General features: G+C 50.5%; 1 protein-coding gene across 1 annotated transcript in view; it reads right to left on the reverse strand.

Moving 5' to 3' along the window:
- The window catches only part of SLC6A20 (solute carrier family 6 member 20), a 38,124-nt gene that overhangs the window by 12,818 nt on the left and 8,011 nt on the right, over window positions 1-17,295 (reverse strand). Inside the window, exons 2-6 of the mRNA XM_008981523.4 lie at window positions 10,936-11,076; window positions 9,116-9,207; window positions 4,837-5,064; window positions 1,536-1,646; window positions 276-517 (exon numbers count right to left, since the gene is read on the reverse strand). Of these exons, the coding sequence (XP_008979771.2) occupies window positions 276-517; window positions 1,536-1,646; window positions 4,837-5,064; window positions 9,116-9,207; window positions 10,936-11,076 (814 nt within the window). The remainder of the gene's footprint in view (window positions 1-275; window positions 518-1,535; window positions 1,647-4,836; window positions 5,065-9,115; window positions 9,208-10,935; window positions 11,077-17,295) is intronic.

The following is a 17,295-nucleotide window of genomic DNA, read 5'->3' on the forward strand; positions in this document are numbered from 1 at the left end:
GGGGGAAATGGGGTAGAAGAAGCGAAGTTTGATTGTCATATGTCCTATTATGCTAAGTGTTTGCAACACGTTAGTTAAAGTGCCCTCATCCCTACCAGGCAGATGTTGACATGCCCCAGGCCCCCCCAGCAACCTGGTGGTGGTGCGGGTGTCTGAATGTGAGCCCTGGATTGAGGACTCCAAAGCTGGTACACTTTGCCCCAGCCCTTGCCCAGGTGACCCTTCAGCTCAGAGCTCTGGGAGGCCTGGGACTCGGTGGGACAGCCTGGGCTTACTTCCTCAAGCAGTTTTCATAGTTGAAGGTGGCCTTGAAGCCGTAGATGGAGAAGGTGACGATGCTGGCAAATATGGAGGTGGAGCTGTTGATGAGGGACACGATGATGGCGTGCTTCTGGCAGTTGCTGGATGGCTCATTGTAGCTGGCGAAGGCGATCAGGCTGCCGAAGCCCAGGCCGAGTGAGAAGAAGATCTGGGTGGCTCCATTGATCCAGGCCTTGGGGTTGGCCAGCTGCTCCATCTGGAAGGCCAGCAGGGACAGGGCTGAAGAGCCCTGGGCAGGATCCCAAACACTTAGACCCACCAATCAGAGAGTGGCCCAGGGGAAGGAGCTTGCCTACAGCATGTAGCTATCGCAGGCAGGCCTCGGGTTGGAGCCCAACTCTGCTTGCTCCATCCACTCTCTGGCAGATGAAATGCCCAGCTCAAGCTGCACACCTCCCATGGCTAAGATGCTGCAGAGAATACAGGTGCTATGCGGAGGATGTAAGGTGCTACGTGTCCTCCACAGCACCTCAGCCATAGCAGGCGTGTAACTGGAAGCAGCCACGCTCACCGCTGTACACCAGGACGGAGGTATGCAATGGAATACTGCAAGGTAAAATAAAACACACATGGAGCCCTGATTCATAAGCAGGTACTGCACAGGTCTGGGCATTCAGAGATGAAGGTGGGGTGGTGTAGCATCTCGGCACTGACATCAGGGGGCGTTTGAAATGGGGAAAGGGGGAGGATGACACAGTCACTTTGTTTCTAGGGGCTAGATTTGCTAAATGAAGAACTTGCCCCATCCCAAAGGCAAGAGCGCACCCTCCATGGATGAACCCCAGCTGGGGCGGTGCGTGGAGAGTGGGGTGTTGGGAAGGGATGGTAGGAAACCCTGTAGGGAAACGGGTACATGGTCTCGTGTGAGCAGGCAAGCAAGATGACTGGAGCGGTGCTCGTGATAAAAAGCTCGGTCCACAGTCTGGAAGGGGCTAGAGGTGAGGCGAAGGGGCAGCAACTGGGGGGCAGTGAGGATGAAGAGGGGCTGAAAGGACTTAATGCTCCAGAATGAACAGGGAGTGGGGACGACTTGGCTGAGGAGGTGACCCAGCAACTGCAGGTACTCCACGCTCCCGCCACACCCTGGTGGGCTCACATCAGCTTCCCTGGGTACAGCGTTGGCCCACTCTCCATCTTTCCCTCTTCCCACCCATCCTGGAAGGTGGCAGGATGAGTGAGGGGCACCCTTAGGGCCCTTCCGCTTCAGCCCGTACCTTGGGAGTGAACATGTACATGAGACCGTTGGTGGCTCCATGGAGCGTGAGGCCCCTGACGAGGTAGATGATGAGCACGCAGTAGGGCAGTGACGCAGTGAAATACACCACCTGTGGGCATCAGAGGGCAGAGTCAGCCTCCCGGGGCGGTGGGGTCCACAGGGCAAACCCACGCCCCACGGAACACCGCTGCGTCTGGGATACTCAGGCTGCACCGCCCAGCTGCTGACAGCTGGAAAAAGCATGGAGATTGTTGGCCACACACAGGCTCTGGGTTAGGGCTGGAGAAATGGGCTGGTGGGATGTGGCTGCTCACAGCTGTGACCACCAAGACATTTCTTATTCAGTAGAGAAGAGACAAACAGGCACCAAGGCTCTGCCTTCCACCCTCCCTTCAACCTGACCTTATTCAAGAACAGATTTGAGACTACCCACAAAAGCACATCAGTCACATTAACATGCATGAAAAAAAAAATACGGGCAATCCAGTAATGAGCCCACAGGAAAAAGCAGCCCACGGATTCTGTGCACGAGTCTCTACCCAGTTTCTGAGCCAGATTCGGCTCTGAGCTTCCTGGTAGCCACACAAAGCAGAATATTAAAAGAAGAAAATCTGGAGCTTGGAGAAGGACAGGTTTCCCCAGGATTGGAGCCTGAGAGCAGATTGGTCATGAGGGCTCATGTAGGAAAGCAATGACTTGTAGAGTAGAGGACAGGGTCCCCATAATCAATACAATAGGAAATCCAGATCTGATTTCTATGGCAACCCTCCAGAAAGGGTTCACTTCCTTGGGCTTTAACATGACACCTGAATGAACGTTTTTGTCAACCCGATCTTTCTCCACTGACATGCACTCTAAGTGTAATAATGTTTTGTTAACAGCTTTGGTGTTCAGAATGGCTTTAGCAGTCACCTGCCATGCTCTGGGTGATTCCTACTGTTACAAAGCCATAGAATCCAGACCTTCAAGTGCACGTGTGCCCAGCCAGGAATGGATTTTTTTTTCTGTAAATCAGCTCATATATGTACCAGAGCCTCATTTGTAAAGCAAATAAATATTTTGCAAGATTGTCTTTTGTGTAAGAGTTCCCTTAAGGTTTGAGTCTGTCTGTGAGAAACATGGCTGGTGACCCATGTTCAGGTGGGCTTGATTGACACTTGGCCCTCCCTTCCCACTGAGGTGTGGCATCAGCTTCTTTCCATTTCCAAGGCTGCCAGGTGGGCACTCTGTGCCTGTCACCCAGGGGATGGTAGGTGGAATGTGGGGTGTGTCTTTTATCATTGCTTCTTTGCTGAGGTTGTTTTAACTTGAGTAATAAATCCACCCAAGATTATAAGAAAAGAAATCAGGTAAGAGATAGAGATGGATAATGAAAAGACAGGGCACTTGCCAAGGGACCACAGCAGGGAAGGGTGACCAACATTCATCACAATTGGCATTAAGCAGGCCCTTAGGGCCAACCCCAGAATTTCCCTCCTTCCTGTCAGGTGAGCGAGTTTCCTGGAGGCTCATGGAGTCTCTACCAAGGTGGCTTACTTCTCCCCAAGTGGACAGAATTGCTGGACACATGATTCAGCCTAACCTATTAGAAGAAACCAATTCTGACCACTCTACAGAGATTCTGGCAGGAAACAAAGGTGATTCCAACAGAGGATGCCAGGAAATGGCACATGGTCTGTGGCAAGATTAGCTCCCTATATGTAGAGCTGTTGGGGCACTTTTGCCATGGAGAAAGGTGTGGCTGAAGCAGGGAAAATAGATAATAAATAAGTTTTTATGGCATGACATGGTCTAATGTAACGCAGTTCTGAGTGATCGGGAAAAGGAATGGTCTCTACTCTCCATATCGGCAGATGTTGTCTTCAGATCTTTGGATCACGTTCATAATAATCTGGCAAAGATAAATTACCAAAACATTTTTTTATGAGCATGAAAGTATGACCAGGCTCTACAATGGGACTGAGTGGGCTGCTGCAGGTTCTAAGCTCTCCCAGGGAAAGAGTGCCTGTGCTGACTCAGCCCTCTCCTTAGCCATGGCACAGGGGCTTTGGGGACTAAGAAGCTGGCCATCAGGGGGTCTTGGAAACCAAAATAAAATGTCCTACCAGGCATGGTATGGGAGTCGTCCCACGGGCCCTGGAATTCCATGGGTAGCTCCGGCTTAAAGCCTAAGAAATATATGGGGAGTAGGGCGCAGCTGGAGCAGGCAACTCAGGTACTCGGAGAGTGAGGATAGGTGAGCGCCTAGGACTTTCAGCAGGTGAAAGCTGCAATTTATTACATCACTAACGGCATAGATAGAGCTATGTTGCTACCAAACCAAGACAATGGGAAGTCTTGGGGTGAGGCTGGGTTCTGCCCACACTAGCTGTGCCCTTGGGCACAATTTACCTCTCTAAGCTTCAGGTGAGTGGGATCACGAAATCTACCATGAAAGGCTGTTGCCAGAATGAGACACTGTGGGTGCCCAAGCCATGGTGGGTCTACTGTGAGAAGGGACAGTGAATGAGACAGGGCGTGTGAGGCTCCAGGACATCTGTAGAAGCATCAGGCAGGTGGCCGGCGATAGGAACACTGAATGCAAACCTTCTACATGGAGCAGACTTAGTGCTGAAGGAACATGTCGGCCCCAGCGAATGAGAGCCTCAGGACCCACCAAGAAAGGATTATGGAGATTAAGCCCGACGGCTCTGGCAAGTGATTGGCAGCAGCTTAGAACAAAGGGTCTCAAACTCAGTTGCACATTAGAATCACCTGGCAAGCTTTTAACCTCCGTGCCCCCCCAGTGGTCAGGGCACACCCCAGACTGATTACTGTAGAACTTTGGGGCAGGACTAAAGCATGAGATTTTTAAAGCTCTCCAGAAAATACCAATGTGCAGCTGAGTTGGAGAGCCAGTGGGCAGGGTGTCTTGGGGTCATGTGCAGTCTTCAAGAAAAGCAAACTCACTGTCTGGTTGCATGGGTGGTATGGATTTGGGGCTGGCTTGTACAGAAAAACTTGTGTGTGTGTGTGTGTGTGTGTGTGTGTGTGTGTGTGTGTGTGTGTGAGAAAGTCCTTGTTGTGAGATTTAGGGTTGCAACTTTAACCACCTCTGGCCCTCTCTAGAGTCATCTAGAGTAGTAGTGTGACTTGTGCCAGCAACACCATCTGTGCCCTCTGCCCCAACATAGCTGCTGCCTCTCCACTGCAGAGGGCACTCCCTTGGCATTGCCCAGGGCTGGAGACAAAGGCAGCTGCCCCTCAGCACACTGTCTCAACTGCCAGGAGCCCGAGGCATCCATGCCTCACTGTCCCACCTTGCCAGTAGACTCGGTGCCACGCAGGATGCACAGGTACACCACCAGCCAGGCCAGAAGGAGGCATAGCGCCAGCTCCCACTGCACACTCCCATTCTCCTGGATGGACGGTGAGATATTGAGGGTTTTCCTGTACCAGAAGTACTGCGTGGAGGACGCCTTCTCGCACTCCTCATCGTAGCCTGTGCGGTTACCATTCAGTGGGCAGACAGACCACGGCAGGGGATCCTGTGGGACCAAAATGAGTATTATCCAGAGAAATGAGGGCTGAGCAGTGGTGATGGAGGTGGCCCTGGGCGGAGGCTCTTGGAAGAGAAGGGTGCTGGTTCACAAAGGGCAGGTGGCTGGAGCCCCGGAGGGCAGACCAGGAGTCGGAGAGTTAGTCATGAGGCACCGGTGAGGCAGGAAAGGGTTGGAGGAGGGGGCTCTACTCTCACTGCAGTTCTACACGTGTTCCTTAAGGACTACTGAACTCTGTGGTGGGTCTCAGAGACTGAATAGCAAATGGACACTGGCTGGACCAGCTATGATGATGGAACTCTGACCCACAACCTGTGCAGTCAGCTCATGCACTCAAACCACACCCTCTGCAGCACTAGCCCAGATTGCACAGGACTTGGTCAATGACTGAGACAGCCCGTATTTTTTGTCAACTCAGAACTAACTAGAGAAAGCCAAATACACTCCCCTATAACCAATTACATAGGATGCGCCACTTCTGATTAGCCAGCTCACAGCTCCCTGCATGCCAGCAGCCTCCTGTGGGGCTCACCTGGAGCCTTTTCTTTTCTCACTAACAAGCTTTCCCTCTCCCCTGCCTGCCTTGGAGTCCCTGCCAAATGCAAGCGATGCTGCTGCCTCCCGTGCTGTAGCAAGCCCTAAATACACAGCCTCTGCTTGTTCTCACTTGGCTGGTCTTTGTTGATTTCTACAAGGCCCTAGCAAGTCCTGGGATGCATAAGTCTCAGGTTCTGTGCTCACTACGTGGTGGTGGTGGTAAATGGCATTTCCTGCAACACACATTGGGTTTGGAAGCCCCCACAGCTGTCTTGCCTGTTTGAGGCCGAGAGAACCTGGTACTAGTGACTTCTTTGAGCTCAAGTCAAACTAACCTGAAACACTTAGACTCCTGGGCTTTGCAGGGTGGAGCCAGGAAGACTCTCATCTGCTTCGGCTACTCTGAATTGGACTCTCTGTCACTTATGAACAAAGGAGCCTCAGTGGCGCATGCATTGTGACCATGACCCAAGACCAAGTGGTAAACGGTAGTGCTGAGATGGGAGGGAGGGAGGAAAATTCTGACTTGGGAGCTAGGATACTCCAGCCCTGCTCTTTGAAGACCAGCCCCACAGTGATCAGTTTTGCACATATCTGGGTTCTACAAGCCCAGGTTTCATTAGACAAAAATGGCACCATTAATGGAAGCAAGTCTGACCACCTCACTAGGCTCAATCCCCTACTTCACAGGAAACAGAACCAATGCCCAGCGGTATCACCTGATGGGTCATGGCTACTGTACCAGTTCGCAGCTGGAGCCCAGGTCTGTGCACAGACAGTGCTTGGGACTGTGCTGGTGGGAACCTCCACGCCCACCCCTGCAATACCTCCCCAGGGCCACTCTTGCCTACTGGAATGTGTGAGCTGGTTTCTTGCTTTGGCCCATACTGTGCTCAAAGCTGGCCACCATCAGTCCTTTCCCTCCCGATATGTACATTTCTCTTATCTAGAAGTGGCATCTCCTGCCTCACCCTGTGAGTCCGGGCTGGCCTCTGATGCATGCTGACCAACAGAACATGGTGAAGAGATGCTGTGTGAGTGACTTCCCAGCCCGCACCTTCAGAGCCCTGTAGCTGGCCTCTCACCCTCTTGGAGACATCAGGCTAGCTTCCTGAATGATGCAAGCGCAGGAAGAGGGAGGCCATGTGGAGGTAACTGAGGTGCTCAGGGGCAGCCAACACCAAGTCTCAGGCAGGTGAGAGGGGTCCTAGACCTGAAGCCCAGTTGAGCTGCCCCAGCTGACACCCGCTTGGGCCATTTACAGCCTGTGTGGGACTGTGTTCACTGGCCCACCTACTGATGCCAGCCAGCCCAGGCCTGCTTCCCAAGCTTGGCTACATGACTAAGTCACCCAGGGGTGATGCCCAGGCTGCATCCCTAGTGACTTGATTTCATCTGTTCGGGGTAGGGCCTGATCATTGGATTTTTCAAGCTCCCCGCCCCTCAACCACAACTTCATCTCCCCAGTATGCAGCAGGGTGAAGAAGCTTTAGAGTATAGGAGAACTTGTTAAATGGACCGGTTCCCAATCTGACCTCCCTCACCCACCTCTGAACCAGAGTGAGGACAGGTATCACTGCATCTGCGTGGATAACAGCCCAGGTGCTCCTGCATGAGGCTGGAAAGCCTGGCCAGGGAGTGAGTGGACAGGAGCACAGACTCCTGGGCCAGGTGCCTGAGTCCAGCTCCACCAGCAGCTACTCGGCTCCCCTCTGCTCGGGTGCTCAGTGCACTCAGCTGTGGGGTGGCTGTGACGTTACATGAGTGAACACTACTGAAGTGCTGGGACCTCTGTCTGGCCCAGAGCACATGTAAGTGAATGTCTGCAGCTACTTTTCCTCTCTTATTATGGGATCAGAGAGGAGGGCTTCAAAGTAGAGGGACTAAGGGATAAGTCCACAGACCTATGAAGGATGGAATGAATGAATATTTAAGTGATTTTCAGGAATCACTTCTATTAGAAAAAGGTGCACTTTATTTTGCTTTTGGCAGATGATCAAATTATTCTGACTTTGTTAGGATACGACATATTGCTTCCACGTTTGGAAACTTGTCTTAATAAGTATACCAATCTATAATGCCTACAATGTGTATGGCAAGCCCTTAGTTGGGGGTACTGTTGCACAGTGCACAACCTGCCCAACTATACACGGCAGCCCTGGACAGAGGTCAGGAAACAGTCACCAGCCTATAGAGTAAGAAGAGTTGCCCTGTTTCCACCGAGAAGGCTGGGGAAAGGCAGAGTTGTGGCCAGAGTTCATGAAACTCTAGGTTGAACCAGGAAAAGAAGGAGGGACTGCAACTAAGCTCAGGGTGCATTTTTTTTGCCAGAGATGTGTGCAATGGGGCAGGCTGGGTGGAGCTCACTGGGAAGTCAGAGTGGGGTGTGTCAAATCAGGATTATTGAAGTCATTCACCCAAGCACTCCTCAGGGCCCCACAGAGTCAAGGCTATGCCCAAGCAACCCAGAGGCAAACCCGGTTCAGTCCATAGTCCATGCCAGCCCTGTCTTGCTTGTGGACCCTGGGGACAGGCATGTCCTATGAAGGCCTGGCTCAGGGGCAAAGGGTAAGGCATTGGCCTCGTTCACTCCTGTCTCCTCCTCTGTTCCCATCTGGGAAGAAGCCAAGATGAAGGTGGTTCCTGGAAGCAGGTGGGGGTAGTGGGGGATGGTGTTCCTGAGGGTGAAATGGCAGGAGCCAGGGAATAGAAATGAGCATGGGCAGTGGAGAGGAAAATTCCTCCCGTCCTGGATACAACACCAACTCTGTGTGAAATCTGAGTCGTGGCTTCTCTACCATTTCCAGCTCCTTCCACGTTTTCTACTGTGTCCGCTGTAGTTATCATTAGAAATGCGTGGTTTAAAATGTTTAGGAATGGCCCTATTGTGTGACAGGGTGACAACAGTCCTGCTAAGAGAACTTGGGGGTTTGCAGAGAAAAGGAGAGGCTCAGGCTGGAGTCAGAAACCTGGAAGCAGAGGTGACGCTGCAGAAGGCAGGAGAAGGGGACAGGGAGGAAGAGGACAGGCCATCGCTGTCGTGCTGGATGGAGGGAACCCCTCCCTGTCAGTCCTTTCCATAGATTTCCTCCTGGGCTCACTGTGCAGTGGTTAATAGTGTGTGTGGGGGGAGGGGAGGTCACATCCATCAGAGAGAATCCGCTGAAAGCCACGGGGCTGCTCTGCAGAAACACGCACACTCACACCGGCGCACGCACACTCACACCAGCGCACGCACATTCACACCGGTGCACGCACACTCACACCGGTGCACACACACTCACAATGGCACACTCTCCCCTACAGTGTAAGGGGCCCATGGAGCCCAGTTCAGAAGCCCTCCACACGGTTTGGGGCACGCGGCTTCCCCCCTACCTCGCATCACCCACTGGCTCCCCCCAGGCTGCTCACCTTGCCCCACATCTCCTCCCCCGAGTGGGTGGCCCTGCTTTCCTCTCCCTTTCTCGCCCCCCCTCCTGTTCCAGCATGGGCCCCAGCTCACCTGGAAGGAGTGGAAGAGGTACCAGAAGGCCCATGCGTTGATGACATTGTAGTACATGGAGAGAAAGAAGGAGACCACCACGCTGGCGACCCCTGAGAGGAAGCAGAGGGCTGGGCTGAGGATGGAGGCGAGCCCAACGTGTGCTCCCAGGACGCACCTGTAGCGATTGCGATCACCCCAGGAGCAGCGAGGCCTCCCTCACCAGGTTTGTGTGGTTGTATGAAATGAGACCAGGCACCTGTGATCACTTCCTACAGGTGATTTCTTTCTCTCCAATCCCTCCTCATCTTCTAGGACAGGAGGCTGATGGCGTGTTTTTGAGATCTAACTGCCAGGTACTGTGTTAAGTACTTCATGTGTCTTTGGACCTTACAACAGTATTATCTTCATTTCACAGAGGAGAACACTGAGGCCTGGAGCCTGCCCAAGACTACCCAGCTGGTAAGTGGCAGAACTGGATCCACAGCCTCATGCTGTGAGAAGCGCTGTTCCTGTCACGTGCCACCTTGTGCCAGATGTACAGTTACACTCCCTCCTTGGCTCACCTGCAGTTGAGTCACCTGATGGCTGGAAGTGGGGTGTGGAGGGGTGGGGAGGGAGCTGCCCGTAATTCTGTTGGGCCTGCACAAAACCCAGGGTGGGGCCTGAGCGCAGAGAGAGGGGTGGGAGCCAGCAGGGATCTGGGGCTGGCCCACATCAGCCCTTGAGAAGCAGCGTCCCCTCCCTCCCCAACCCCACAAGCTGGGACATTCAGTAGCAGAAACTGGCCACAGTGCATGCATTTACCCCACAGGCATCAGCAAACACTGCAAACCAGGGCTTCCTCCCCACTCCTATGCCACTCCAAAAGCTGGCTGTTAAATATTCACCAGCATCCCCTGGCTGGCACAAATACCTGGTATCTTTCCTATGATGCAGGATGTGCCTCTGAGAAGTCCTCTGTGATTGATTATTCAGGAAGATTGTAAAACCACACACTTCCGTGTTAAAAATTAATAGCCACTCAAAACAAGGAGGCAGCTGGGGTTTGGAGATGATCTGTGAGAACACTGGACACATTTCTTCTGCATCTGTGACCAGGCCACGTGTAAGCTTCCACCCTCCCTGCTCCTGAAACCTGCCTTCCTTTCTGGGGCAGGAGGGGTGAGCATCACAGCTATGGCTATGCTTAGTCAGGGTTCCTCCTGCATGCAGAGGCAGCCCTGGGTCATAAGCGATGTGCAGGGCAGGTTGAGGATGTCCTGGAAGTGCCTGGGACCCCAGCTCAAGGTCACTCAGGAAGGATGAGCTGAAGCAGTCCCTTCCTGCTGTCCGTGCGGGCCTCAGCCTCCACACCCCAGAGACATTAATGGCACTCCACAACCCCTCAGTGGTGTAAAGAAGATTAAATGAGCTCATGCACATATATCCTATAGGCTGGTTTTGAGCATGTAGTAGGTGCTTACTAAAAGAAACAGCTGTTGTTTAGCAGGGAGCAGCTGGGTGAGTTTCCAGAATAGTTATTAGCTAGAACTTGGAGTTACAGCTCTTTCCCTTTTACAGGTGACCAAGCTGAGGTCCAGCAAAGAAAAGCAGGGTGGCATCTGTTCCCCAAGGGGCATGCATCCTCCCTGTCTCACTGCCCTGTGGGTAGGAAACCCAGCTCCTCTCTGCCCACATTCTATGGCATCCCGCCAGGCCACTTGTTCACCCTGGGCAAAGGCTCTCTCTTGGGCCTTGTGCTTGTCCCTTGATGCAGCAGCTTTGCTGATGAGTTCCCACCCCCACCCCCATGCTGTCCAGGTCTCTGGGTGAGAGAGAACTGGAGGGGCCCCACATACCGACACCACTGAGGTACGGGCTGATGGTCCTAAAGGCGCCGATGCTGCCCTGCCGCATGCGCTGCCCCACAGCCAGTTCCAGGTACAAGAGTGGCATTCCTTCCACGATAAGCATGATGATGTAGGGGACCAGGAAACTACCTGCGGGCGTCCAGAGCTGAGAGCCAGGCCACCACCAAAGGGCTTTTCTCTACCACCACTCAACATCTATGCAAACATCCTTCCATCCTCCTGTCTTTTCCACTTGTCCATGCATCCTCCTACATGTCCATCATCCATTCTCCTCTTTCTACTCATCCTTCATCCTTCTGTCTTTCATTCCACATTTGCATCCATCCCTCCTGCTGCCATTCTTCTCATCTGTCTGCCATTCATTCATTTACTTTCCATCCATCCATCTATCCATCCTTCCTTCCTTCCTTCCATCCAACCATCCATTTATCCAACCATTCTTCCATCTATCCATTCTACATCCATCCATCCTTCCATCTACATTTCCATTCCTTCCATTTATCCATCCACATTTCCATCCTTTCATCTATCCTTCCTACCATCCATCCATCCTTCCATCCATTCATCGTCCATCCTTCCATGTATTCTTCCATCCTTCTATCCATCCTTTCATCCTTTTATCTTCCTACTCATCCATCTGTCTGTTCGTCCATCCATCCATGGATGACATATAGTCACGTGAGTTGTTAAACTCTTTAAATTCATCCTCCCTGGGAGGCAAACTGCCACTGTCCCAAGCTGCTTGAGTGCCTTTCTCAATGCCTCCACTGTCCCATCCCTTCTGTCAAACCCCACTTTTCATCTTCTATTTCAGCAACTAATGATTGATCAGGGCCAACACAATTGCATCGTTAAATATTTGAACACCATGTCTGGATCCATGCATCCAGTGGTCCACCTCTATGCACTTCCTTTGGGCTTTGTGCACAGACCCGATGGTGCTCCACATGAGGTAGTGTATGAAACAGACACTTCGAGCACTTACTCAGGGCCAGGCCCTAGCTGGTGTAAACTGGGAGAGCAGCAAACTGCCCTTGAGGTTCCCTGATGTTGGTGATGGTGGGGAGCCAGGAAGTATGACTTTTGCCAGAGTGAACCTAACAAAATGTCCAGTGGGAGAAGAGGGCAGGACTTCTGATCAAATAAAACCCAGACATTACAACTGCAAAGATTAACAGCTGGTTACAGAGCAAACTGGATCCTCAGTTGTTAAGGTAAACAACAAAATAACTATACTTACATGAACATCTAATATTTACTAAAAATGTCTCCATTGTATACACATGCTGTCCTGTAACCCACTCTTCTCACCCTACAGCACTCCTCAAGCAGTCGCCCAATCACAGACCTTTGCATCACCCCTTAAAGAGCTGCATGACATTCTGCTCTGAAAATGAGCCCAGAATATTGAAATATTGATTAGACACCAATTGAGTGTCTAATCAATTGACACTCAGGCTGTTTTCCAGTTTTGGCCATCCTACACGAATCTGTGAAACAAAGCCTGGTCCACTTGTTTGTGTATTTCCTTGGGATACAAATCCCAGAAGTGGAATGGCTGAGGCAAAGACCAGGCAGAACCCCCATGGCCACGCCACAGAAAGAAAGGCATAAGCCACCTGCATGAGAATGAGCGCCCACACCACCAGGCGGGCCGAGTTCCTAGCTTTGTCCCACTCATGCGGGGGCCTAGAACAAATCCTGCCCTCTCATGTCCAGACTCTGCCATAACTCCTCTAGGCCAGTCGGCCTTCCTTCCCTTCAGAACTTTGTCTCAGCACCTTGTGAGTTTCCTCTCAATATTGAAGGAGTCCAAGAAGTCATCAGTTGCTCTCACTTATGAAATATCTGATAGTGACTTTGGAGCTACATTCAAACCCTCAGTGGTTATAAGATAATCCTGTTTTCACCCGGGGGTTAAATAGTAACTAGTGAAGTCCTGGTGAGGTCCAGGAACGACTGTCTCTCTGACAGGGCCTGACTGCCCAGTGCCCATGGGCAGGGTGGAAATCCAAAACCTGATGCCAAGATGGGAGCATGAGGGCTGTCTGGCCCTAGACATCAATCATTTCTCTCTCTCCTGCCCCAAATATTCCAAGAAACACACAATCCAGGTGAGTTTGCTCCGCAATAAATTTTTCAAAAAATGATGCTAGAACAGTTAAACATCTGTATGCAGAAAAATGAAACTCAACCCATATCTCACATTTATACCAAACAAATCTCAGGACGAATCATAGACGTATATGTACAACTAAAAGCTATAAAACTTATGCAAGAAAACAGGAGAAAATCTTTATGACCTTGAGTTAGGCAAAGATTTCTTAAATACAATGTTAAAAGCACTATCTGTGGAAGACAATATTGGTGAGTTGGATTTCATTACTTCTTTGTGAAAGACACCGTTAAGAGAATAAAAACACAAACTATAGACTGGGTGAAAATATGCAAAAAACATGCATCTTGAGAAAAACTTTGTATCAAGAATATATAAAGGATTCTCAAAACCCAATAAGAAAAAGAACCCTTTCAAAAAATGTGAAAAAAACATGAATAGGCATTTTACCAAAGAATATCTGTCTTAGTCTGTGCTGCTATAATAGAATACCAGAGAGTGGATAATTTATAAAGAACAGAAATGTATTGGCTCATGGTTCTGGAGGCTGGAAGTCCAAGAGCATGGTGCTAGTATCTGGAGAGGGCCTTCTTACCGCATCATCCCATGGCAGAAGGTGGGAGGGCAAGAGGGAGCAAGAGGGGGCTGAACTGCCTTTTATAACAAACCCGCTCTCTCAATAATAAAACCACTCCTGATATAATGATATTAATCCATTCATGAGGCCAGAGTCCTCATGACCCAATCACCTCTTAATGGTTCCTCCTCTCAACCTTGTTAGGCTGGAGATTAAGTTTTCCGTACATGAGCTTTGGAGGACATATTCAAACCATGGTAGGATGATTCCATTTATATGATGTTCTGGAAAAGGCAAATTATAGGGACAGAAAACGGGTCAGTGGTGCCCAGGAATAAGGGAGTAGGAAGGAGCTGACTACAAGGGGCATGAGTTCACTGGTGGTTGTGATGGTTATACTGTCAACTTGATTGGATTGAGGGATGCAAAGTATTGATCCTGGGTGTGTCTGTGAGGGTGTTGCCAGAGGAGATTAACATTTGAGTCAGTGCGCTGGGGAAGGCAGACCCGCCCTTCATCTGCATAGGCACAATCTAATCAGCTGCCAGTGAATATAAAGCAGGCAGAAAAAAGTGAAAAGGTGAGCCTGACCTAGCCAACCAGCCTACATCTTTCTCCCATGCTGGATACTTCCTGCCCTGAAACATTAGACTCCAAATTCTTCAGTTTTGAGACTCAGACTGGCTCTCCTTGCTCCTCAAGTGTGCAGATAGCCTATTGTGGGAACCATGATCATGTAAGTTAATACTTAATGAACTCATCTATCTATCATCTATCTATCTATATCTATCTATCTATCTATCATCTATTCTCTCTCTCTCTCTCTCTCTCTCTCTCTCTCTCTCTCTCTCTCTCTCTCTCTCTCTCTCTCTCTCTCTCTCCCCCCTATTAGTTCTGTCCCTCTAGGGAACCCTAAAACAGTAGTAATGCAACTACAGGCCTTAAAGGCATGTGTGGAAATTAAATATGGCCACACATTCTTCAGCACTCCTCCCATGAAGAGGTGGAGTCTATTCCCCACCTTGTGAGGCCAGCCTTGGGGCTTGCTTTGTCCAATAGAATGTGGTGTCCACGTGGGCCCCAGAGGCCGGGCATCAGAATGCCTTGCAGCTTCGCCTTCCTCCTCTTGGAATGTGCCTGAGACAGCCATGTACAGATGCTGGCCCAGGCTCTAGAGGATGAGAGGCCACGTGGAGGAGAACCGAGGGAGCCCAGCCAGCTCAGTGCCCACAGCCAGGTGTGTGAGGGACCTTCTGGCTGCATGAGCAAGGCCAGACACAAACAATACAGAACAGCTCAGGTGCCCACAGAACTGTGAGAAATGATTAATTATTGTTGCTTTAAGGCAGTAACTTTTTTTTTTTTACCTCTCAATATTTTCAGTGTGTATTTCCAAAAACAAGAACGTTCTCTTATATAATCCCAGTGCAATGAGTAAAATCAGGGAATTAGCACCAACCTCAAACTATTATTTTATCTGCAGTTTTGAAATTTTCCTGACTGTCCCACCGATGTCCTCGACGCACCCAGGCTGCAGCTCACAAGCACACGAGGCCTCTAACTGTCAGGTTTCTTTAGTCTCCTTGAATCCGGGACAGCTCCTTAGACATGCTTTTTTTCTGCCTTTCTTTGTCTTTCATGACCTTTCACAATGCTGTAGAGGAGCATCGGCCATTACTTTGTGGAATGTCCCTCATGTTGGGTTTTGGCAGAAACATTAAAGTGATCCCGCGTCCTTGTCCAGAGGCACAAGATGTCGACGTGCTCTATTCACGGTGATGCACTCCTTGCTTGCTTGGTGGGGGTGGTGTCTGCTAGAGTTCCCTGCTGGGGGTTACTACTCTCCCCTTTGAAATGATCATCTTCTTGGAGATATTCTGAGCCTCAGTAACTATCCTATTTCTCATACTTTCGCCCAGGAGTTCTGGCATCCAGTGAAGATTCTTGCCCAAAACAATCATTGCTACATTGGTTGCCAGATGGCGATTTTCTATTTCCACCATTCCTTCTAAGTCCTGGAGTATTTGAGTGGTTTGTCATGAATAAACAGGTAATTGAGGCACACACTGAGCCCTGCAGTAATGTCTCTGCCACTGTGAGTCTACATGACTCCAGATGAGTGAGACGCTTACAGTCACAGAATTACTAGGGAGGTGCAGACTCAGCTCAGCCTGGTGAATCACCGCCTCCCTGGCCCCACCATCACACCTCCACTGCACTGCCCACGAGGCAGGTCCTCATGATTCCACCCTACAGTCATCTCCCTGCAGTTTTTTCTCAGATTGTGACACTCCTTTCTCCTCCATCCCTAACTTCCCAACCGGTCAAACTTTCCTTGATTCCTACTTCCACCTGGAATCAAACCCACACTCCCTCCCTTGACCTCTGAGGCTTGGAGAACGGGGCTCCCGCCTCCTCCTCCCCGATGCTGGCTTCTCTCCATCCACTGCAGTCGCACTGCGCTTCTTGCTGGTCTGGCCTCAGCACCTTGGTTCCCCAGAGCCGCCTTCTCTGTCTGCCCTCGCTGAAACAGCCTTCATGCCCCCTTGAACTCCTGCCCCTGCTTGACTTACCTTTCTAACAGTTCCCTATGTGGATAACGGTATAATTTTCTTTGTTTACTTGGTATCTGTCTCTCTACCAGCAAGGAAGCTCTCTTCCTGTTCCCTGCTCTGCTCGGAACAGCACTAGGCAGAGAGCTGGAGTCCAGTGAATATTTGTTGAATGCAGGAAAGAATCCTTAGGGTCTCACTAGATCTTCCAGATGCATCACTTCCTCCAGGAGCTGCCAGATCACCCCAAACTAAGACCCACTCTCTGGGCTTGCAGCCACGGTTGTTGAGGCACCTGCTGATACACTGAGTGTCCACTGCTCTGTCTGCAACCCTAACTTCAAAACAGTCAGCTCCTCGAGGGTAGAGATGGAATCCGCGTGGCTCAGAGTTGATCTCTAGCTCCTAACGAAGGACCAGGCACAGAGTAGATGCTCGGTAAATGTTTGCTGAATAGCTGGCTGATGGTATATGGCTCTACTGTGGTGGACAGAGTGATGCTGTGGCTTGCTGTACATGTGTTTTCTCTTCTTGTAATCTCCATATTGTTATCCTGTTCTTCTGAACTGTGGAAATAACTTTGTGATAGGGTCTTGCTCTGTTGCTCAGGCTGGAGTGCAGTGGTGTGATCATGGCTCACTGCAGCCTTGACCTCCCAGGCTCAAGCAATCTTCCTGCCTCGGCCTCCATGAGTAGCTGGAACCACAGGCATGCATCACCACGCCTGACTAATTTTCGGCTTTTTGTAGAGATGGGGTCTCACTATGTTGCCCAACCTGAAATTACAGGGAGAACCATTGCACCTGGCCTTGCCATACATAATTTCTTACTAGGGGAAATCCATACTGGTTCTGGTGTTGGTGAGACTGTTTCAAAAAAGCAAAAAGAAAAGAAAGAAAGAAAAGAAAAGAAAAAGAAAAAGTTACCCCACAGCTCAGAAGAAAAGGATAAAGAGATGGAGATTATAAGAAGAGAAGAGAGATGGACAGCAAACCCAAGCACTACTCTATCTCTAATAAGCATTACTCAGTTCCAGCACTTGTGTCTGCAGAAAGAACAATGCAGACACAACTGGTGGAAAAGTACAATCACAAATTCTACAA

Source organism: Callithrix jacchus, chromosome 15 (genome assembly GCF_049354715.1).
Source record: "Callithrix jacchus isolate 240 chromosome 15, calJac240_pri, whole genome shotgun sequence".
Taxonomy (NCBI): Eukaryota; Metazoa; Chordata; class Mammalia; order Primates; family Cebidae; genus Callithrix; species Callithrix jacchus.